Here is a 23,907-nt window from a genome sequence, read left to right as displayed (position 1 = left end):
TTATTTAAAGTAGCAAATTAATATTTTTAAATATCCATTATTTAATATAGTAAAAAATTAAAATATATCATATAGTGTTTGAATTATCTATTTAATTTCAACGATAATTACGAAGAGATTGGTATCTTAAAAAAATAAGAATTCAAAAATTCTTCTTTCCAAAATAAAAAAATTCAATTTTTATATTATAACTGTTGAAATTAAATTAGACTCTAATGTCTATCTCATATCTTAAATCGATTATTCAAAGAAAAATAGATTACCTCTGATTGCTTTTTTTGTAAAAGTTTCTTCTATTTGTAAAAACATGATGTGATTACTATACTTTCCAGGACACGAAGACAAGTGAACAAAACCTCACATAATTTTATCAAGTCTAGAATTATACTACATTATTTCCTTTTATAGTTTTATTAATATTCAATATTAGAAAAGATCGCGGATCAATATTGATTAAATAGACATTCGAAAGAAACGTTTCTGAGCTATCACGTTTATGCCAATAATTTCACGATTTCCTTTCCTTTCTCTTCGAATTGCGTGCAACTTGTCTATTATAAACTCTTAACCTATTACGTGGGATCGGATAACCTGCGACATTATAGTATAAAATATTGTAGAAAGTCTTCTAAAGGCCGCCATCTGTTTTAAAAACCCGTAACTTATGAGAAACTCATCATGGCCGTTTGATAGTTGTTTCTCCAAAAATCAAGAATATGTTTTTTTGTTCGATTAATTAAACTGAAACGTTCAAGAAATATTCCGTGAGAGTTTGTGATATTCAGTGAGATCGTGATAAATTGTTGATATTTAATTTGTCATTCACTGCTCGTTAAACGGTACTTAACTTTTGAAAGTGAAATGCAAAACGAAAAACAAATTATTGTGAGGAATTAGTAAGTTTACAGTCTTCAAAATTTTATAGTTCTTTTTATATCAAAAAAATCTATTTTCAAATGTAATAGATGCAGGTAGAATGCTTTCATTTGAATCTAAAAAGTAGTAACAACCTGTTATTTAAACAATTCATTTATACTTACACGAATGCATTTCAGTAACGATTTATTTTATCCTTTTGCTATGCTATAATTTTTTATTGCCATAAATAAATTTGAATAGTACTGTAAGTATATTGAATAGTATTCTATAAAATCGATTTAAGACGTAATTGCAAAAGATTCATTTCCATCATTGAAAAGAAGAAGCTAAAGAAGATAATTTTGAACTAAAATATATTTTATATTTATATTAAATTGAATCAGAATTATTGACTTATAATATAAAATTTTAAAAAATGATTCTAACTTTTTTTTAGAATGCTATTTAGATGAAACCTCTATTATTAGCAAAAAAGAAAGAATTCTCATATTCTCTTGATATGAAATAAGATTCTATTTTTTAGATACATATAATGGATCTAATCAAAAAATCCTTTAAAAAAAATAGGAATTGTTGAATTAATCATAGATTTCAGATAATATATCTTTAATATACAATATAATATACATTGTCTATAATATAGTAAGATTAGGATCGAAAGAATTTAAAATTAACATAGAATTAGAATCAAAAGAATAAGAATTTACATTAAGAAAGTTCGATGATGATGAACTTACCAGTCGGTGGTCTTTCTTTGGGATAGCATATCCTGAAGAGACCTTGTGTTCTTGTATAGTAATAGTATTTTGTATTCATTTGCTCCACTAAATGGCTCTGCTCAGCATGCTTGGCTGCATATTGCTGCAACAAAACAATTTGTTTGAATGATTCATATTATCTATCGATCTTTTCTTTGTATTTACAAGCGTCATCAATAATTAACTCGAATATTTCAATCTATTGCTAAATGTTTTATTTCTCGTTGATAATCTCGCAAATCATCGTTTTTATCTATTTCTTTAAATATAAATCTCAAGTATTTGCATGAAAAATCTTAAAAAATTACGAAAAAAATTGAGATTAATCATATATTGAACAATAGAATCATAAATAAATCTAATTTTCGATAATATTGTCATTCGAGGAGTTTAATACATATTTTGATATCATTCGATAATTACTAAAAATATATTTTCAATAATTTTCATGATTATTAGTAAAAGAATAATAATTATTTTTATAAAACAATTAAAAATTAACAAAAAATTGTATTTTTTATGTATTTTTTTCTATTTTACTTTTTTTTGAATTATAATATTATTCTTTTTTAAAAATTACAAATAGGTTAAGTTAGGTTAAATTAGAAAGTTAGTTAAATTAGATGTAAGTCTTTATTTTTATTTTTTTGAATATATATCTTTATCATTTTTACTTTACCTATATTCATAATGTATATAAATTTAAAATAAGAAAAAATCAAATTAGAAATTGTAATACAACAAATAAAACTGATAATTTTTAATATAATTTATTTTTATCGCCAGGAATATATAAAAACACAAAAATATAAAAACAATCATCAAGGATCTTTTAAGGAATTGAATTGGAAATCTCATCTTGATATAGGATCAAAGAAAATGATTGAATAGCTAGTGAAAACGATAACGAAGGAACAAGGAAATATTGTTCGATTGAAGTGAACGGTCGTTGGTTCACAATGCAAATTAAAAGCGAGTCGTAGTCACTTTATGGAAATGTTATGATCGTTAGAAAGTAAGAAAGCAAGGATCGCGATTCCTTCATGAATTCAAAGTCTTTCGATACGGCTGGAAAAAGGCCGGTCGAATAAATTACAGGAAATTATTCGTGAAACCGCCGTTTTCCAACTTCGGAGGAATTTATCGTTGGTAATCAACCTATTCATCGATCAAAACTTGGATAAAACGATAATTGGAAATGGAAGATTATCTGGTACAGAGTTATCTGGTATAAGAGTACAATTAAAGATATATTATAATTTGGGAATTTTTATGAAGTGCAATCGATTTAACACACGCTACCAAGGAATCCAATTAACATTAGAATTGATATATTTCACAATACGTTTTCGCTTTTATTGCCTACAAAATTATTTCAATATGTTATATATTTAATATAAATTATTATTCATTATTTCATATTGAATAGATCAAAATTTCTAAAACTGATAAAACTAAATAGACTTATAAATAATATCTAAAAAAATAATTTAGATAAAAATCCATAATGTTAGTATCTATCTTGTTTGATAAGTTAATAATAAATTTAATCTAACTAATGTTAATTGAAAAGAGAAAATTTTAAAAAATTTTAACTTTCATATGATCATAATTATATTTAGAAAATATACAGTCAGTTGGTGATCTTATATAAATGAAATATGAAACCAAATCCTTATAATTTTTAAAATTGATAATATACAGCAATACTGGTCAAACTTGAAATGAATGATAGATTTATACCTGTGAAGTTGTACAACTTCAACTACTTGAATTCAATTAATCTGAGATTTAAAGATTAGAAAATAAATATTTTTTAACATTAATTTTAAAATGATTATTTTTGTCATTTATTGGCTGCAAAACAACTTAGATAAAAAAATTTAAATTAATTTTTTTTTTCTTTCAGAAATTCATTCTAATCACGTATCCAAATATTAAAATTAAAAAATTTAATCCAAAATATGAAATTGATCAATTTGTCTGAGAAATTCATTTGAAATACATTACAGATTTAAATTTTCAATAAAATTTTGAATTAGATCTTTGTTCCACAAGATCAATAATAATAAATAAATAAATATTAAAATAAATATTAAATAATAAAATTATTTAAAAGAGGTTTATGTTAAATAAAAGATTAAAAACTGTTTTAGAAAATTGTCTAATCCACGGTATTCCTTACCACTCAAACTATCACGCAGAATGGATTTTCATCGGAAGTTACGTGTACCAGGCGAGGCTGAACAAAGTCCCTTAGAGGAAATTGCGGAAGGAAATGAAATCGCAACCGGTTGTTACAAATTTTTAGTTGCAGTCATATATCTTGACCGGCCACTTCCTGAAGAAACGGAGCCGAGCACTGTTATCCTAGAACGAGGCTCATAGAGAGCGCATTTACTCAACCGTGTCAGCTCGAGTTCCGGACTTTCTTGCGATCGAGGATGCGCCACGCATACCGCCCTCGAAATTAAATGTAATTTTAGATCTTATGACAATCTATTGAAGAAGAGAATCGTTCTTCTGCATCGTCGGTCAAGTATGAGAATCCTTTTACATTTCTAGATATAAAATGATATAAAAATGAATTTATTTATTTATTTTTAGTTTTGATACTCTATTTATGGCCTCCACTCATATTTGTGACCATATTTGCAACCCCTTAGAACGGATTTCTAATCTATATCAAATTTTCCAAGAAAATGATAATAATTTCAGTCATTAAAAGATAAGTTATATAAAAGATAAGTATAATTTTCAATTTTTTTTAATATTAATATTAATATAATGTTATTTAAAAAGAACGTAGGAGAAAGTAAAATAATGTGACAGAAAGATTGAGAAAATGATATTATAAAAAATTAAAAAATATTATATGTATCATGTACACATAATACATATTTCTTCTACAATATGCATTATATTTTTTTCATGCCGAAGGTATTCTTATATAATGAACATGATTATTCGTTCCGTTCATCAATGCTTTATCATCAATCGTTAAGCAACGTGCTAATTATTCGCGATTGTTATTTAGAAGATTATAGAAGAACTAGGACAACGATGTTGCTTAAATTTACCGTAAGTAACTAATATCCACGTCATATTAAGTGACTATATATCTTTTAAAAACCTCTTTTTGTCGTTATAATAATTCCAAAAATTTCAATTTCATATGCTTATATTATATATATATATATATATCTCTCTCTCTCTCTCTCTCTCTCTTTTATATATATATATATATATATATATATACACAAGATATATATAAGATATACAAGAAAACAACGATAATTTTTTAATATTATTTTTATATAATATGTATAATAATAGATTATTATTGCAGATTCGAATTCATATATATTCAAACTTATTTAATTGCATATTTAGCTTTATTTTTTAATTATTAATAATTAAAAATTGATAAAAATATCTCTGGATACGAATTAAATTTAATCTAGCTTAATCAATCTACACAAAATAATGAAAATAAAAAATTATATTAAAATTATTAATTAAATTTAATTTCTTAGGAATTTCTCGTAAAGAAAATAATTACCTTATCATCAATTTGTAAGACATCTTTAACAGGTCTTGCATTTTAGAAAGTACATATATCGACAATTTTTTGATATAGAATCTTGTAGAAAGTGCAATAAGCCGCATGGACTCATACGGAAAATCTTTCGAGCTCTATGAATCTCACAAAATTAGAAAATGCATGCTTTGTAAAATGTTCTAGATACGTATACTTTTTTCATGATATAATAATTGGATTCTTTTAAAATAATTATCAAACTATTTTTAGCTATTAAGATTGTTTTCTGTTTGAAATCTCTTTAGATATATTAAACAATTCTTCAATTGATAGTGATTACAATATAATATTCGATCATCTGAATTTTTCTTTTTACTGTAATTTTTTTATCAAAAATTTTTATTTATTTATGATTCATTTCCATCTTATTTATTTGATTTTATTACTCGATCTATTTTTAATTTTATTGTTCTGTTATTAGTTGTTGTTATTAGTATAAACTTTTGATGTCTATTATAAAAAATTACAACTATCTAAAAATTTAAAAGATTAAGAATAAAAAAAATATTTTCGGCTTCATTTTTTATTTATTGATAATTATTTTTTATTTTATTTAACTTAAATTATGATTTAAGTCTTTTTTCAACGCTATTTTCTTAAACGATTGTAAATTCTAAACTTAAAGAATTTTTTATTTTTTTCTTATAAATTTTTCTGTCAAATTATTCTAATATATGCATTTCCTTGTCCGAATTTAGAATTTAATTTTTCCTGAAAATAGTACTTCCCGCTTGTGATTCGAAGTAATTACAAGAAATTGCGAATCGAGACCTTCGATTCTTGTAATCGTTTATGGAAACTGCAAAGAAGTTGTGATTCTCAAGATAGAAACTCGAGAAATTTCGTAACCCACGATACTGCTTAATCATAAATCGAATTCTAAATACTCTCGACTCCCAAGTTGCGAGATCTTTCTAACCTTGGGAACACCCACATTTTACGTAACAATTTTTCTATGAAATGCACGATGAATGTTATGTGTTTTCATTCGAAATTTTCTTTCTCTCTTTTTTTTTAAATTCATAAATTTGATTTCATGATGTTTTTTTCTTTATGTATTTGTTAAATTGATTCTTATACATCTGATTATGAATTCTTTCTTGTGATATATATATAGATTATAATTATAATATATAGATTATTATAATTATATAGAAATTGAATTTCAAACTAGAAAATGAAACAATCTGTTTATCGATGATGAATTATATCATTTTCTTTTTTCTGCTCAGTTTTATATTCATTATTAAACAGATTGCGTTGGAATTGCATGATAAATTTGTTACTAAAAATGTTTACTATGTTTCTTACAAATTGCAATTATACAAAATTATCAAACTCAACAAATTATCAACAAATTTACTATTTTATAGATTATTTTATCATTACATAATAAAAACACTAAACGAAAGAAAAAAAATCAGTCGCGGATAGAATTGATTTTGAAGAAAACCAAGAACTTTGTACAAAGGTCAGTCGATTAATAAGTTATCTTCTTCAATTAATGTTTGTTCTAAAAGAAATATATATGTATATATGTGCACAGATATATGATTATTTGTGATTTTGTATTTTGATGTATGGTATCGATCAGTTGTTCAGACATATCATTATGTGATTTTTATATATTTTCTCGAAAGAAGAAGGATATGATGTGTGAATCATTTTATATAATTAATTATATAATATATATATAATAGCTATAATATCTATATTATATAATTAATATGGATAAAATTAAAATAATATTGAGAAATTGGATGCAAACTCTTTGAAGGCAGAAATTATTAATTATTATTATTAATTAGTTTCTAATTACCACAAATACTTATGTATATATATTAAAGAATTATGTTAAGAAATAACATTTAAATGTAAATTTATGTTTTAGCAATTATTTATTTTTATTTATTTTTATTTTTTTTTAAAGAGTGAATTAATCATCTTAATATGTTATTTATTGATATGTAAATTATTGTTTATATTATATGTCCTTATTGATTACTTTAAGATTAATTTATAAAAATAATATTTAAATTTCATAATTTCAACAATATCTAGATTAGTTTTAGATTTAGATTAAATTAGATTTTTTAAAACATTTAAGTTAGAATAATCGATATATACTTATTGATTTTATATTATATTTTTATGTTATTGATAGATTTAATGTTGATAAACTTAATTATTGATAGACTTAAAAACAATCTAATTTTAAAAGAATTTATTTTATCTGATAATTACAACAAATTAAATAATATGAAAAATATAATTTCTCAAACAAAAAGTTTTTTTTCATTATTATATGATATATTTTTCTAATTAATTTTATAAATATAATTATTCTAGCACATAAATTTACTGATCACAAGATTAAAATCATTCCAGAATATTAAAATACATTCTGTCAAAAATAAACATTCAAATACTTTTGTGCTGTCTATAGATATATCTATTTTCTTAAGAATCCAAGAATTCTCGTTGAAAATGATTCCGAATACTAGGCAATGATCCAAGTTTCCGTAATAATTAATCAGCAGGTGAAACATGTTTACTCCACCCAATAGTTCATGGAAAGAGACAAAGAACGAGTATCGTACACGCGTGCAAGGTACACGTGAATCAACGGAACGTATAACGGACGCACGGTCTTTAATCGTTTGTCACGTGCGTGAAAAAGAAAAAGAAAGAGTCTGGAGGCCCATCGAGGCCTGTCCAGGTCGTTCCAATCTGCTTTCACATCGTTGTTTCGCCACTGCCGTTCGCCTCGAGCGCGGGAACATCGTCGAGCCTCGGCGATTTCTTTGACATAGAAAGGAAAACGCGGGCCTATCGCTCAATGGGAATCCGCTAGACGATACGAGTAATTTCTAACCTCACCATGAGCCAATTGTCGTGCATTACAAACTGACTATCTCGCGGCAATAAAATAGAGTGTAGTATTCTTTTTTTTTTTTTTTTTTTTTTTTTTTTTTTTTTGCGGAGAAACTTAGTATCGCGATGAAAGTGTTAATTAGCTATGATTTTACTTTTCTTTTTGGGAGAAGGTAGAGAGAATTAAGAATATTTCGTGACAATGGAGATTGTAAAGAGTAGAGAAGAAGTTTGTAGGCATGATTGATTAGAGAGACTTGACTGATTGTTTATGGTAATTAGTCTTTGTGCGTAGAAAGTGAAATAAAGATTGAGGTCTAGGCTGCATACATGAATTTTTTACGGGGAATATATCAAATAGATTCTCATCGATTTCAATGAAGTTCTATCTATAGTAAAGTTAACTATATAATGTAGACATATTTTTTGAAAGAATCAATTATTAGAAAAATTTATTTATCACTTAGAAATAACAAATGAATATTATCAATATGTATCTATTTATAATAATTGATTAGTAACAAATTTTAATTATAAATAATGTTTTAATGAAATAGTAGTCGGCATCTCATGAGTAATAAATATATATATTATATGATATAGCGATGTTAAAAACGAGTTAAATATGTGTTAGTTTTAATAAGCGATTTTATTCGCTATTATATCTTGTAATATCAATAATAAATTAATATAATTAATTATATCAGAAAATATATAATTCAACAAAAATTAATCTGATTTAAATTATGTTTTGATTTATTTTTTCATAAAAATTTCAACAATTCAATTTACTATTTTTATATAAGTAAAAAAAATAACTAAAATTTTCTTTATTATATTCTTTATCATATTTTTTCTTATGGTATTTTTTTAAATTTATTTCGTTTTGTTGTATTTATTTTCTTTCCTTGTCGAATCTATGATCTGTAATAATTACTGACTGAATAATTGGAAAAAAATTCAATTATGTAAATTTAATCGAACAAATTTAATATTATTAATGTAAAATATTACTACGATCTATAAATGAAAATTTCTCTAGAAATATAAAATTTGATAAACTTTAAAAGGAAAATTTTAAATATTTTCAAACAAGAAAAACTGAAATTGTCATTCAATTTTTAAAACTAATTGTTATTAAAATTGAATAACATTCAGTTTTTATTTTTCAAAAATAATTCAAATTTTGCTTTTTCAATATTGTTTTGCAATTTTGTAATGTGGTTCAATGTAACACGTTGGCAACCGGAAATGCAACATGTTAAGTTTAACTATATAATTGTGAGGCAACTTGTATACCAGTGTCGCAGTTAAAGAGACAAGTATTCATGGCGTTCGCCAACATTACGACAACCTTGCAAATGATAAAGTGCGAAATATGCTAGCGACACTAGCGTGGGCGACATAACCTCTACACGTTAACGCGTGGGATGGCCGGTGAAAATTTTCTAGTAAAAATCATTTCAGATACGATCTTGATATAAATCAATAAATGTTTTGTTCCTAACGACATAAGAAAATCTATCTTTGTTCAAATTAATAAAAAAGAACATAAATAATACATAATAGAACTTCACGATCATATCGAGTGCATTATTAGCTTGATATTTATGTGATATAATTTAACATAAATAAAGAAAATCTATATCAAATATATCAAAATTATATATCAAGATAAAACCGTTACACATTTGTTTTTAATAATTAATTAAAAAAATTTTGTTATAACTATTTGGCAATTGTTTTTGTTATATTAAAGAGTTTTTCAATTGTCATTTATTATAATGGATAATTGCAAAAAATTTGAAATTAAATTTTGAATGAAGATTAGATATAGTGCATAAATTGATAGATAGATAAACATATATATGTATAGATTAGGGATTAAAAAACTTCATTTTGAATTTTATTGTTTTTAATTTATATCAGGAAAAAATTATAATACATTGTTTTATATATTCTATGAAATAAAATTGAAAAAAGACGAGATTTTGTTTTATTATTAATTTAAGTAATGAATTTAAATTTTTCAATTTTATTATTATATATTAACATACAATATACTTATTATTAATAATATATGTAATTATTTTATATTAATAAATAAAATATCAATTATATAATTTATTTTATAAATTAAAAAACTATAGACTTTAAAAAACTATATAACTTTAAAATAATTAAAAAATTTTTAAATATAAAATAAAATAAAACTTTTAAACTTACTTTAAAATAAAAACTTTTAAATATTTTGATTTTATACTGATATGATATAAAAGAAATATGATTTTATGAAAAATTTACAATTCAAGTGATTTTATGTTTATCTCAGTTATCTCAGTTCCTGTAGTTTCCCTCGAGTTTCGAGCAATTCATCCAGTTGAGCATTCGGAACATAAAACGAAGGGTTCCGTTATTTCAAGCAATATAATTCCGTGCACTGACAGCAGAACGTAAGGGATGTAATTTCTCAGCAGTTTCTAGCATTCCTTTCGCGTAATCACCTGTTATGTGCGTTGAAAATCACATAGCCGGAAACGTCTGTAATTTACTAATTTTCCTATGAAATTTTAATTTCTTCGTAATCTCATATCGTTCACTCTCAACACTAATTATTTTTTCTTATGGGTAATTAAAAAATTGAAAAGAAATTATTGACAGTGTATTTCACGAGAGATTTAAGAAAACTCTTTATAAACTTTATATTTTAAATGTTATTATATATAATGCAAATCTGTTTATAAAATAATCTGTAATTATAAAATGCAAAAAAAAATGTAGAGGAAACTTATTCAAATCTCTATTTTATGTGTTAGATGTCAGAAATCCCAAAAATTTTGATAATAAAACTATAATTATTTTCCATGTTGCCTATTCAATTTTATTTAAACATTTATACTGTTAAAAAGTTAATATTTTATAAAACGTTTCAATTTTTTATAAAGGTATTTATGTATATATTAATATATATACATACCTTGACAAAGGACAAAGGAAAAAGAAGTCAATCAAATGGTAATATAATGCATCATAATATGTCGAATGCAAGGACGCATCGTTTGTATTACGTTTCCTTTGTAATTTGCACCCTGAATCGATCTTCCGGTTATGTCACAATTTCTTCAATGGAACCTCAATTATACCTTATGACTGCTATTCCACTGTTCACTCATCGACATAATAAACACATGCACTCGGACAAATTATGCGAGTTGCAATCGTAAGTACTTGTGCAACAAGTAAAGAATCCTCTATCGTTAGCCTATTTCTTGATTCACCTCGATGAGTACAATCATTATTTTTGAAGGCAATAGACATTGACAGTCGACTTTGTCATTTGATTTGTGAAAGCTTAGCTATATCAATTATGTAATTTACAAACGAAAATATTTCTTAATGTTTTATAACCTATATCTTCTTTAATATAAATATTTAATTTTGGAATTTCTTTCATTTATAATTAAACAATTTATAACCTTTATTATCTTTTCATTTCAATTTTTATCTTTGTCTTTTTCAAAAAAGCATCTGTAATTTAAAAGAATATTCATTGCAATTTGTTGTATTAATAAATATATTATTAAAGGAATTACTTATATTTAATTAAATTATGAAATTGTGTGGATTTTATAAAATTCAATTAGAGGTTATTTTGTTAAATGCTATCTATTAGTTTCTTTGTTATTCAATCTGATAAATAAAAAAATTTATTGATGAATCAACGAAATATTTTAAAAGAAATATTAAACAATAAAACAGAAACATGAATTCAGCAAATGATTACGAAATTCTTTCCGTTGCTCGCGATTTTCGATTACCCAATAAAGCTCCACTGTGTATAACATAACATAGCCCGAATTCTCACGGTTGTGGCATTTGTAAACCGGAATTGTGCCGTCAAACTATCCTCAAACAATGATGTATTGATTTTATAAACATTAACTCACGCACTGAATTACTTTTTGGCAAAAAATATATATATATATATATATGATATATGAAAGTAATAATCATTCGAAAGATTACCTAATAGGTTATATTGTGCAATAGAAGCAAAGTGATGAAGATTAAACAAGAGGGCGCCTTGATAGTAGGTGTAAATTTCCTAATTGTTCATTGAAGGTTTTAAAATTGATCATGAATAAAAATATTCTTTATATTTTTTCTTATTCCTGCTTATAAAAAACATTTATATATGTGGTTGTTTATAAAATTTGCGATTTGATTGTGGTTTGATTGTGATTGAAATATTATGTTTAATGTTTAATTTATGTTTAAATATTCGCCAAATTTTAGGTTAAAATGGTCAAAGTATAAGCAATATATCTATTGAAAAATTATAGAATATTTATATTTAATTCAAAAATCAAGATGAAAGAAGTTTTTATTTTACAGAGTTTTTACTTTACAATGACAAAGATATACTAAAAATGATATATTAAATAAAAACATATTAGATTAAAATATTCATTTCATCGAATAAAATTTTATTATGAATAGTTCTATTTTTGCATAAAAGTGTAGAACAATATAATTTTGAATATTCGGGGAAGAATTTTAGTAAAATATATATGAAGTAGTAGTAAAGTATGTGAAGTAAAGTAAAAAATAGACAGGAGATTTCAGGAATCGCGAATAAATCTCTTTATATTTTTCCTCATTCCTACAATATCTTGTTTGAACAATCAACAGGGATAAGCAATTTGCGCAACAATGAAAGTACGTCGCAGAGAGGTTTATTGTTGAAAACGACATTCCGATCGTTCCCGCAATAGCTCTGGTATTCTTGTAATGTATAATCGTTTAAATATTAAATGACCGCTAGTTTAAAATGCAGATTTTATATATGAAATTTTTAAACTTTTAGCTTTACATTGAACAATTTAGTTTTAAAGAAAATTTTTTGAAACTTTCTTCTGAACCTGACTTCAGAATCATTGAAAATAACTTTTTTATTTTTTTTCATCTTTTATATTAAAATATACAAGATATTCAAAATTTTTTTAATAATCCAAACTTCATTTAAGATTTTTAGCGACATTTCGATTTTTTTATTAGAAATAATCTTCAATCTTATTTTATTTTACATTATATTGGATTATTTTAAAATATTCTATTGATATACATTAATTCATTAATTATTAATTTATATATCTTAATGGATCAAATAATCAGTTAATGTATAATGATACATACATTAACGAATTCAATAAATGATTTTCATTGCATCATTGGAACGCTGATGACATAACAATTGAAGAACATCAATGTGCTTTTTCTTTTTTGCTGAGGTCAGATAGTTTCGTAAGAATAAAATTCATGTCACAATAAGAATATATTAACACATGTCACAATAAGTATATTATAATATAAGTATATTAACGAAGAAATCAACTAAGGAATCACACAAATCAATGATTGAATAATAAAGAATAATGAAGAATAAATGCATTTATGATTCAATGATTAATTAAGGATTAATATTTATAGGTAAAAGATTTGAATAATTTTTCGAAAAGAAAGAAAAGAAGAAATAAGAACTAAGAAACAACTCTCAATAAGCTATAACGATTTACAAGCATGGTGATCGATTAAGTTCGAGTTACACTAGCGGTCCAGTCACGCTACGATCACGACTGGTCGCAGAAGCTTCAAACATTATTCAATGCTCTGAAGTGTGACTGGCACATGAATGTTGACGAGCACTGGACCATCGAAAAACAAGGTTTATTCTCATGATTCAAGGTTTTTAAACTCAGACGTGTGAATTCTGTGCTATTCCTTTGTTTCAGATGTTCATATTTCCTGGCAATTTTGATATAATCTTAATATCTTGAATAATTTCTTTTAATTTTATTCACAAATTCTTTATTGTATTACTCCTTCTCTCGCTTTGCGTGTTCAATTGGATAATTCAAATAATAATTTTAAAATAAGGGATTCGACATTAATCTTAATCTTACCTTAATTGATTTCAGAAGATAAATGTAATGTATATAATATGATATAGAGAGTCACGTACTTAGTTGGCTTTGTTTCAGAAATGAAAACAAGTATGATCTGCTTTCTATGCAACAGGTGCAAGTATTATATACAATGGTTTCCGGTTAAAACAAGCTGATAATAGAAACCGATATAAAAAAGAAACAAATATATCTTTTGCAAAATATTATCAGAGATTAATCTTCGAACTCAATAATTTTTTATTCACAAAAAAAAATTATTTTCTAATTATTTGTATAAAACAAAAAATAATTAAATATCAAATATATTTTTTATTATAAACTTTATTATAAACTAATATAACTTTTACTTTTAAACTTATATTTTTCTTTTTCTTTCAATAAATAAAATTTAAATATTAGATTTATCTTTTGTGTTAAAATAAAAAAAAATAGTAACTAAAAAATAAATTTATTATAAATATTATAATAATATATTTAGAGATAATATAATAATAATAATAATAATAATAATAATAATAATAATAATAATAATAATAATAATAATACAATAAAAATAATACTATATTCATATTATCTATTTCTGTATATCATTTAAATCATTTAATATCAAATTATTTAATTTTAAATAATAATTATTAAAAAAAATATTAAATATAATTTATTATAAAATTACATTTTTAAATTTTACAACTTTTAATTATTAATGAATTTTTGTAACTTGCCAATGAATTGAAAATCAATCATTATAATCAATATTTTCCTTTTGATTTTCATTTCTATCGATACTTGTAAAGTTAATTTTTTTGCTATATTGTAAGTTGCAAGACTACTATAATTATTATTCCGAACAAACTTTTTAATGAAAAATTACATTTTTAATAACAAAAAATATGAAAATATAAAAAGTGAAGCTACTTTTTTATTGCTTCAAACATTTAAAACTAAAATAGGTATATGCAACAAATATTAATTTATTTTTTAAAGCAATCACATCAACCAATTCTCCATATTCAACATTAATTCCCTTTCTCGTTTCACAATATCATAGCAGAAGAAAAGTCAGTATCTTTCTCATCTTCAAAGCTCAATTTCATCAAACAACCATGTTAAGTCTTACCAAATCGGTCTCAACTAAGGATTAACTGATGAAAAAGGTATACGGGTATCGAGAAAGGGAAATGAGCACAAAGGTCAACGGGATTCTTGTACCAAATAAGTTCTGGGAAAAAGAAGCATTCCATATGGCAGCATAACTCCTCGATTGTGGAAATTATACATTACTCCCATCGAACACTGCACGATAGGAAAGCTGTAATTATTTACACTATACAAGTGGAGATGGTACAAATAGCATAACTGTATGTACGGATCTTCTGCTCGGGAGTGACGGGGGAGAGCAAGCCGACATTTTTATTCTAATGCGTACTCACCGGCTGCGTTCACCAAGGTAAACGCGCTCGGAACGCTGGTGAAAATAACAGAGCTCGGTACGTCATATGCCTCTCTATCGACCACACTGTTGATTTTACCATGTGGAAATCGCAACAATACAAGAGATCAATATTAGTTGGATTAATTTATAAATAAGCTAGTAAATGACTCTGAGCATTTAACAAATAATTAATTATTTTTTTAAATTAATTTTCAAATAGTTTATTTTAACATAATATAGTTAGTTTTATTTAATATAAAATTTTAGTAGAGAAACTATTTTTGATATATACATATAAATGATCAAATGTTATTTTCTATTTTTCAGGTATTTTGTTTTAGTAAATAATTTTTGTAAATTCTTGAAACCTATGAAAAAATTTCTATATATTGCTTCTTGAAAATCTTCTTATTTTTCATCTTACAATGTAATATCAACAATGAAAGATATATATTTATACAACAAGGACATTATATTGTGTACACAAAATAATGTCAATATAATTCAAAGGATAATTTAAAGGATTAACATGTTATTTAAAACACATATGATATAAATTTAAATTATTAAGGAAATTTTTATTTTACTTTCATTTATCAAATCTTATTTATTTAATGAGATTTATTAAAAAATAAAGGATATTATATAATGTACTATATAATAAATTTTAATTTAGAAAGATTTAGAAAGATTTTCAAAGATACAAAAATAAAGATGTATAATCTATATTACTTTTCTTAACATTTTTTTCAGCATTTACATATGTTTACAATTTTATTTATATATGTTCCAGATAATTAAAATAATTATTAATTAATTGATTATTAAAATTTTTATTTAAAATAATATTGCAATTAAAAGATGCCATAAGATTTAATTACCTATTTTTATTTAATAATTATTTAAGTTCCCAAATAGAGGTAAAAATAAATTATAGAATGCTTAAATAGTTATATTTTGTTTCCTTATATTATATATTTGTTTTAGAAATTTAATATATTTGGGTTGCTGCAATTAGAAACACATTAAACATTTGATACATCAAAACGATTATACATCAGACCAAATTATGAATCTAAACACAGAGACTTTGGATTAAAAACAACGCCATCGACTATTTGAGAAATCCTCGGCGTCATAATGATGGATCACGACAAGTTTTTCTTCTTGGACGTCGTCCAAAGATGATGTGTACATTTTGATTGTTTCTTCGTGCTAAATCGGATATTTGTGTCAATTGATGTCTTTTGACCGCGAATATTTTCTTCACGGTCCAGTAAACTAAAATTTTACAAAACAACGATCTACTGAGCCTATTTTTTCTTTCTTTCATTAGTTTATTCCAGAATAAAAATCTATCAATTAATATAAACTAATGATGAAAGAATATATGAAAGAAAGTTAATAATAAAATTAAAAATGTGCTCCAGATGTAGTAACAGATGTCTCCATAAACGAAAAATAAATACATAAATTTTTACATAGATAATAGTAATTTAAAATCCATCTAAATTCTAAAAAGAAGAAAATCCTGATATAACTTAATCGAGATCCTTCAATGATAGAAATTTAATATATTGTTATATATATTATCTCACTGAATCTTTGAACACAATTTTCTGTCAAATAATTTGTTTGTTCCAAGAAGTGTTCTTGGTAGAAAATTTATTTTATTTTCAGAATAATATAATTTGATGTAAAAAATATTTTTCTAAGTGGAAGCATAAAAGATGTCAACTTTATTTTTATATTATGGCATCATACATTTTAATATATTAATGGATACAACTGATCAATTCATTCAAAAATAAAAAAAGGAATATCAACGAAACAGAATATCAACGAAACAGAATATCAACGATAGAATTATTATTAATAAGACTCTAACTCTCGTTCCTCGTTGAATCAGCAAGAAAGTTTTCTATGGAGGCGATTGGGTTGTTTTTCTTTGAACTTTACCAAATAAAGAATCAGAAGAAAGCTGCGTGCGAACGAAATCGCAGTGTACTTACGTTTAAGAGAAAAACGTCTCGTCTCGATCCGCGGTTGATTCCTATAAAGGAGAGTGCATACGATTGCGCTGCTGTGCGTGCTCTCTAGCACGGCTAAACGCAAAACTCGTTGAGTCGACGACAAGCGCTGAAAATGGGCGCGGCCCAGAATGTCGATCATTCCAAACACACCGCAAACTAGAAATACGTTTGGCCGAAATCAAATTGTTTGAGCAATTATACTCTATAGAACCACGATATGAAAACCTGATAATTTTCCTATAACAAATATTTTTGAACATTCCGAGAAGAAATTCTGTAACTGGATTTTAGAATTTTAGGTTAGCTAGTAATCAAGAAGTATGTTTTTGTTTATGAAGATTTTACACGGTTTATAGAATAAAGAGATTTATCATTGACGATGAATGTGATATGTATTGCTTTGATACATCTTCTATTAATACTTAATCTCGTCAGTTGAAATTCTATGAGATTAAATCATTATATATACGTCACGGAAAATTAAAGACTATACAACTGAAATCATTTGTTTTGATGTGGTTGCGTGACAAATGAAAATAGTGATTTGTAAAATGTTCTTTACCATATTATTATACGCATAAATAAAGTGAAATAAAAAAAAAAAAGAATGCTACAAAATGTTTTGTTATATTATTTATCATGGAATAATTCATTAATCAATGAAATTCTAAAGAGACTCAGGTAAATTTAATAATAATTATACAAATCTTATTTTAAATGTTATTATTTGTAACTTAATTATTAAAATTCATGGATTATTTTCATGGATTAATTCATGGAAAAACCGAAGATATATATTTTCAGTATTTAACGCAAAACATTTAAAAAAATAATTATTTTCTATTTTCTTTGCCTGTTTTTAATTTCTTGTAATCTTATTATCAAAAAATTAATCGTTCTTTTAATTTAAAATAATAATATAATAATATAGTAAAATAATAATACAGTAGTATTTTTCAGGATATTGAGAAGATCGAAATTTTAAGTGATGTGTTCATATTGAAACACAGAAGAATGATATAGTTTGCTATAAATGCAACACGGTTTCTTTGTAGAATATTTCATAAAAGCTTCGTGAGAATATCTTCCACTCAACTGACACTCGCAACGCCCTCGAGAATGAACTTGACCTTCGACCCGAACATTCACCTGTGACAAGGACGACGGAAGTCGAAGAGATTTTACTTCCTGTCATAAAGATAAAAACTATTTTTTAAAAAAATAGTCAAACATTCATTGTATTTTATATGTACCATTTGAAAAAATAATTTCAATGATTTATTGCAGATTTATTATTTAATGTTTTAATATTTTTTGAGAAATCAGATTCCTATTAATTTGATTATCAATAGAGTTTGTGAAATACAGAATTGCAATTTATATTTTCGTTGAAGAATTACAACGGAATTAAAAGAACAACGAAATAGTGAAACAATGAACGAACATTTAAATACACTTACTATAATTCTTCCATGTAATGCACTATTAATCGAATCACGAATCAAGAACAATGTTTCTACATTATTAAGAATTATAACACATATTTCCTGACCTGATCCTGCTATAAATTCGAATTTTTAAAATGACGTTCCATCTTGAAATTCATGAAAATTCACCATAAGTATTTATTGGTATATCTGAGATGATAGAATCGATGATAATAGTGTTTCTTCTAAGAAAACATCGTGAAGAATACCGTAATGTTCTTAAAACGTTCATCGTTCAAGAATCATATCCTACATACGGATTTATAAAAGTCATTTATGTAAAAGTGAGACATCAAAATGATGATATCGCGCACTAGGAAAAAGTATTTCGATCAAGAAACCAGGAAAGAAAATATATTAAGTAGAAACGACACATGATCTGTAATATTTCACAAATAACGGAATTTGAAAGATATAACAAAAACATGGAAGATGTGAAAAAGCACAACGTGGCATCCTAAATTCTTTACAGAAAGATTTCACAACTGCATCGTAAAAAGAACACTTGTAAAAAAAAATAAATTCGATTTACGAACCTGGATTTGAGCGCGTTTAACCTCGGTGTAGAGCCAGTTGTCTGTAGAAAAGGCGATTGCCAAGAGGCCAGTGGCAATGATACCGGTTATGGTCGCGAGGGACAGCGTCACCGCAGAACAAGGCATTTTGGTAACCTCTTCTTCTTCTTCTTTTTTTCCTTTTCTATTTTTCGTCGATTTTCTTTCTAGATTCCACTCTGATCAAGCGTTACATTCACCTCACACGACACCACTGCAAGCTATAGATATTGAGGAACAAGTAGTCGTTGTCGTCCTCCAGACTATCGAGCATCCGTGAAAAAGTGAATCACGAAACAGATCACGAACCATTCAGAACGAATTGGTCCAAGAAGTGAGAAAGCTTTCAATTCAATGACCGAATTTGATAACCCGATATATGAAGAGGAAACGAGGAAGAAGAAGAGGACCAATACTCAACGATCGACGTCCTTCAGGGTGCCCGATACTCCGTGATACACATTACTATCATTCTCTCCTACGACAACGACACTAACGGCCCGACTCAGCTTGGAGAAAAGCTGAGAGTCGACCAAGGAGAGAGAACCGGACTCCAAGTGGGGATGGATGTAGCCTCAGGCAGGTATATTACCTGTGTTTTACCTTCAGCGGTGCTCAATATGCTACGTTCTTCGTCGAACTATCTTCCTTTCGAGTTAAAGAATTATTCCTCTGTTAATTTGTCAAAATAATAAAATAGCATTGGAAGTGGATCTAAAAATGAATTCTTCTTTTGTGAAATTAATGTTATAACGCGTTTTTTTAAATAATGAATAAGTGAAATGTGATTCTCTTTTAGTGATTTTGTGGAGATTTCAATGCCTGCATAATTTCTTTGTGTATTTACAAAACAATAAATATTAGATAAAATTTTCTCGAATATAAAAAAAGAAATTGGTCATTAAGTAAAAGTGTAAAAAATATTAAATTTATTGTAATAATTAAAAATGTATATTTGTTATCATAAAAAATGTTTGTGTTATTTCAAATATAGATTTGAACACGTATTGAGATAGATAAACGAAAATCGAAGGAATTCTAGAAAATGAGAACAGTTTCGCTATAGCTATCTGTCTGCTTCCATAAAACATTCCTTCCTTGTTCTTTTACCAAACAATCCTAGTACTATGAGATAAAGTTGATACAAACGCTAAGGAAAAGTGTGAAATTCTTTACATTCTAGAAACAAACCGCGAATCATTTGTTTCTTGTTGTTCCATTCAATAATCTTTATATTGCACTATCAATTTTTTTATTATATTGATTTTTAATTCTTCTTTTTATAAATTTAATATTACTTATATTTAATTAATATTGTATATAATATCCATTAAAAATAAATTACAATAAAATTTAAAAATAAATTTAAAAAATATTTATATATCTATAAGTTCATAAAATTGCAAATATTAAATACCAATTTAGGTACCATATACTAAGAATTTTTTTAATAAAGATTTCTTTTCTCAATAAAGATTTTGATTTTTTTTTTCTAAATTATAATGATATAGTTATTTTCATTATTAAAAATATGAAGTACGCATATATATCCATAATATTAGAATATATTTATTGAAGAATACATTTTTTTTTAAATAAATATTTATTACAAATAAACAATTAATAATCAAATTTTAATTTATAAAATAAAATATTTAACATATAATTACAATTAAATAAAAAATGTATATCTACAAAATTCTGTAGCTTAATATAGAATTTTATTTATTAATTTATAACAATTAATGAAATAAAAAATGCGTAATAAAAGTATATCAATTGAAATTTACTATTGAAGGATCATATTCAGTACCTTCAAAGGGAGATCCTTTTGCATCCCATGCTTTTCTCAATACTTTTTCCATTTTCTGTACAAAAAATATTTTATATTATTTTCAGTGATTATTATTGTGTAATTATAAATTAAATAACTTTTCATATACTTACAATCTGTTCAGAAGTTGGTTTACCAAGAAGTTTTTGTTGATGATTCCACATCAATTCTTGAACTTTCATTTGTTCTTCTGATCCCATCTCATCTAAATTTCTTGAACAATCTATTTTTGTTATATCAATTTTTGGTTCACCAATAATCAATGCTTCCCACCATCTCTCAGAAGCTTTTTCAAGATGAATCTATGAATAAAATAAAATTATAATATATATTTTACATATATTCAAAATATCTTAACTTACATTAATATGTTGTCCAGGTACTATACTCCACATTGACTCATCTTTCCGAATTTTAAAGCATAATTCTCCTTTAAGAATTGTGGTCCATACAAAATAGCGACATTCCTCTATTTCCTGATTCTGTTCAACTCTTGATGTTCTAGCTTCTATTTTAATATCTTTTGAATTAATATGAATTCTTAAATCTTTTGCTGTTCTTATACAATTAGGTAGTTTAACTAATACATCTATATCATTAATAGTTTGTGACCAAGTATAATTTTCTCTCACTGCACCATTGTAACTATCAGATGTCTTGTCTTTTTCAAGTAAATGACCAAGTTGATTTGTTATTTGACTTTCTTTATATGTTTCAATTTCTACCTCGTGATCTACTTGTGGAATAAGGGAATCTTCTTCTATTGTCATTGATTCATCTTGATTTTTATCATTATTTTGAGAAATAATATCTTGACTATTCTGAAGATCTATTCTATTAGAAGATTTAGAAATATTTTTCCATTTATGAAAACTATATAAAACAAGTTTTTCTACTGTATCAGTTGGAAAACCAAATTTTTGATCTGGTCCCGATTCAACATAAAAATCTGTACTATAATTAAATTACAATAATCATAAATTATATATTGTAAAAATAATATTTGTTTATATTATAATATTGTATACTTACCATCTATATAAAAATCCAAAAAATGCATCTAAAAAGTTTGTAATATTTTTTTCTTCTTGTAAAATTTGCAAAAATGCTTCATCATGAACAGAACACATTACGGAGTTCTTTTTAAATATTTGTTGAATGATAGTTTAATTCCAATAATCGTTTTCTTTATTAATATTTTAATATTAAATATACTAATTTATTAAAAGTACTATAAGACTTATTAAAAGTCAATGAATATGTTTTTCAATAATAGATTGTCTTCCGTTTACAAATTACTTGTATATTATTAACTTATTTTCTTAAATAGGTTATAGAAAGTATTCTTTAAGATATATCGTTTAGAAATTTTGTTTATTTTATTAATATATTATAATTCAACAATTATTAACTATATTTCGTCTTTATAACATAAATTTCCATTGTGTAATAACTAAAAAAAAACTTTAACACATATATACTTTCTTTTATAATTTCAGACTTTCTATTTTTTAGATTCATGTCATGAAATTGAATAATAAGTTGACAAGTGACATAAATTCGTCATAAGCGCCCTCTTCGTTGAATCATTGAATTAAGTACATTATTTACATATTTTGACATGTTCCAAGAATAGTGACAAACAAATTATATACGATATGTTTTAAAAATGAAAAGAAAAATATTATAAAAGAATAATAAATATGTATTCATATTTATAAAATAAAATAATTTTTTGTACAATTTTATATTGTAAAAATTTTACAAATTTTAACCTATTCTTTCAAGCGAATCGATATATTTGGAATTGAATTATTTACATTCTCATATATTTCAATTATATGAAACTTCTTAACAATGACTGGTCTGCCTATTTTTACTCCAGAAATTGCAAAAGGTATTTAAATTTCACAATTTAGCTTTTATATTTTAAATATTTTTTTCAATAATTATAATAAGTAAGATGACTTTCAGCTGTTTTAACCGACATTCTGACAGCATTGAATACTCCAGAAAATACTCAAAAACTTACAGAAGCTAAAGAAAATTCTGGAAATGAAATGCTGAAAATGATGCAATTTGTTTTTCCAATTGTTGTACAAATTGAAATGGATGTTATTAAGAACTATGGTTTTTCAGAAAGTAGAGAAGGTAGAAAATATAAATATATTTTCATTTCAAAATGAATACAATTTTTATTATAATTTATTATTGTTTTTATTTATAGGTACAGTTCAATTTGTAAAATTACTTAGAACTCTAGAAAGGGAAGATCCTGAGGTAGCACAATTACATAGTCAAGTTCGGTCATATTTTCTTCCTCCAGTTCTGAACTCCCATATAAATTGTTCAACTGAAGCTTCTCTTTAAAATATAATTTCAATGTACAAATATTTTACTTTGTATTTTTTTCCTCTTTATAAAACATAAAAATTATTTATCATAAGCAATAATTATAGTACTTAATTCATAACTTCACTATAATGCAT

General features: G+C 24.9%; 3 protein-coding genes and 5 long non-coding RNA genes across 11 annotated transcripts in view; 5 read left to right on the top strand and 3 right to left on the bottom strand.

The window, feature by feature from the left end:
• The window catches only part of LOC100871382 (uncharacterized), a 33,339-nt gene extending 13,583 nt beyond the window's left edge, over positions 1–19,756 (bottom strand). For all 3 annotated transcript variants that reach the window (XR_015294159.1, XM_003693664.4, XM_003693663.4), the window contains exons 1-2: positions 19,567–19,756; positions 1,617–1,740 (exon numbers count right to left, since the gene is read on the bottom strand). Coding sequence is in view for 2 of the 3 variants with exons in the window: in XM_003693664.4 (XP_003693712.1) it covers positions 1,617–1,740; positions 19,567–19,692 (250 nt within the window). In the remaining variant the exon portion in view is untranslated. The remainder of the gene's footprint in view (positions 1–1,616; positions 1,741–19,566) is intronic.
• On the top strand, positions 360–4,551 carry LOC147658587 (uncharacterized). Its single transcript, XR_015294160.1, has 4 exons — positions 360–896; positions 2,424–2,850; positions 3,794–4,176; positions 4,245–4,551. It is a non-coding gene; the product is annotated as an uncharacterized LOC147658587 (long non-coding RNA).
• On the bottom strand, positions 9,999–12,181 carry LOC147658586 (uncharacterized). The gene is made up of 3 exons (XR_015294165.1): positions 11,931–12,181; positions 11,090–11,640; positions 9,999–10,672 (listed from the first exon to the last, which is right to left on the bottom strand). It is a non-coding gene; the product is annotated as an uncharacterized LOC147658586 (long non-coding RNA).
• On the top strand, positions 13,384–14,436 carry LOC147658585 (uncharacterized). Its single transcript, XR_015294166.1, has 3 exons — positions 13,384–13,837; positions 13,905–14,099; positions 14,191–14,436. It is a non-coding gene; the product is annotated as an uncharacterized LOC147658585 (long non-coding RNA).
• On the top strand, positions 15,455–16,346 carry LOC105735463 (uncharacterized). The gene is made up of 2 exons (XR_015294167.1): positions 15,455–15,565; positions 16,304–16,346. It is a non-coding gene; the product is annotated as an uncharacterized LOC105735463 (long non-coding RNA).
• LOC116414366 (uncharacterized) lies at positions 18,033–20,636 on the top strand. 2 transcript variants are annotated; one of them, XR_015294162.1, is made up of 3 exons: positions 18,033–18,224; positions 18,504–19,696; positions 19,756–20,636. It is a non-coding gene; the product is annotated as an uncharacterized LOC116414366 (long non-coding RNA). The 2 variants fall into 2 exon arrangements; XR_015294163.1 differs by having other exon boundaries at positions 18,494–19,696.
• Positions 20,637–21,131: 495 nt separating this feature from the next.
• LOC100871574 (nudC domain-containing protein 3) lies at positions 21,132–23,067 on the bottom strand. Its single transcript, XM_003693665.4, has 4 exons — positions 22,451–23,067; positions 21,781–22,372; positions 21,532–21,720; positions 21,132–21,452 (listed from the first exon to the last, which is right to left on the bottom strand). The coding sequence occupies exons 1-4, from the start codon at positions 22,546–22,548 to the stop codon at positions 21,360–21,362; spliced, it is 972 nt and encodes a 323-aa protein (XP_003693713.4). The 5' UTR covers positions 22,549–23,067; the 3' UTR covers positions 21,132–21,359.
• LOC100872176 (protein C10) lies at positions 22,975–23,868 on the top strand. The gene is made up of 3 exons (XM_003693670.4): positions 22,975–23,315; positions 23,393–23,569; positions 23,646–23,868. The coding sequence occupies exons 1-3, from the start codon at positions 23,276–23,278 to the stop codon at positions 23,786–23,788; spliced, it is 360 nt and encodes a 119-aa protein (XP_003693718.1). The 5' UTR covers positions 22,975–23,275; the 3' UTR covers positions 23,789–23,868.
• The last annotated feature ends 39 nt before the right edge of the window (positions 23,869–23,907 follow it).

The sequence above is a fragment of the Apis florea genome, unplaced genomic scaffold, assembly GCF_048593485.1.
Source record: "Apis florea isolate Af1SG1 unplaced genomic scaffold, ASM4859348v1 contig_1914_pilon, whole genome shotgun sequence".
Classification (NCBI taxonomy): domain Eukaryota; kingdom Metazoa; phylum Arthropoda; class Insecta; order Hymenoptera; family Apidae; genus Apis; species Apis florea.
The sequence above is the reverse complement of the archived record's forward strand: the minus strand, read 5'-3'. Positions and strand labels throughout refer to the sequence as shown.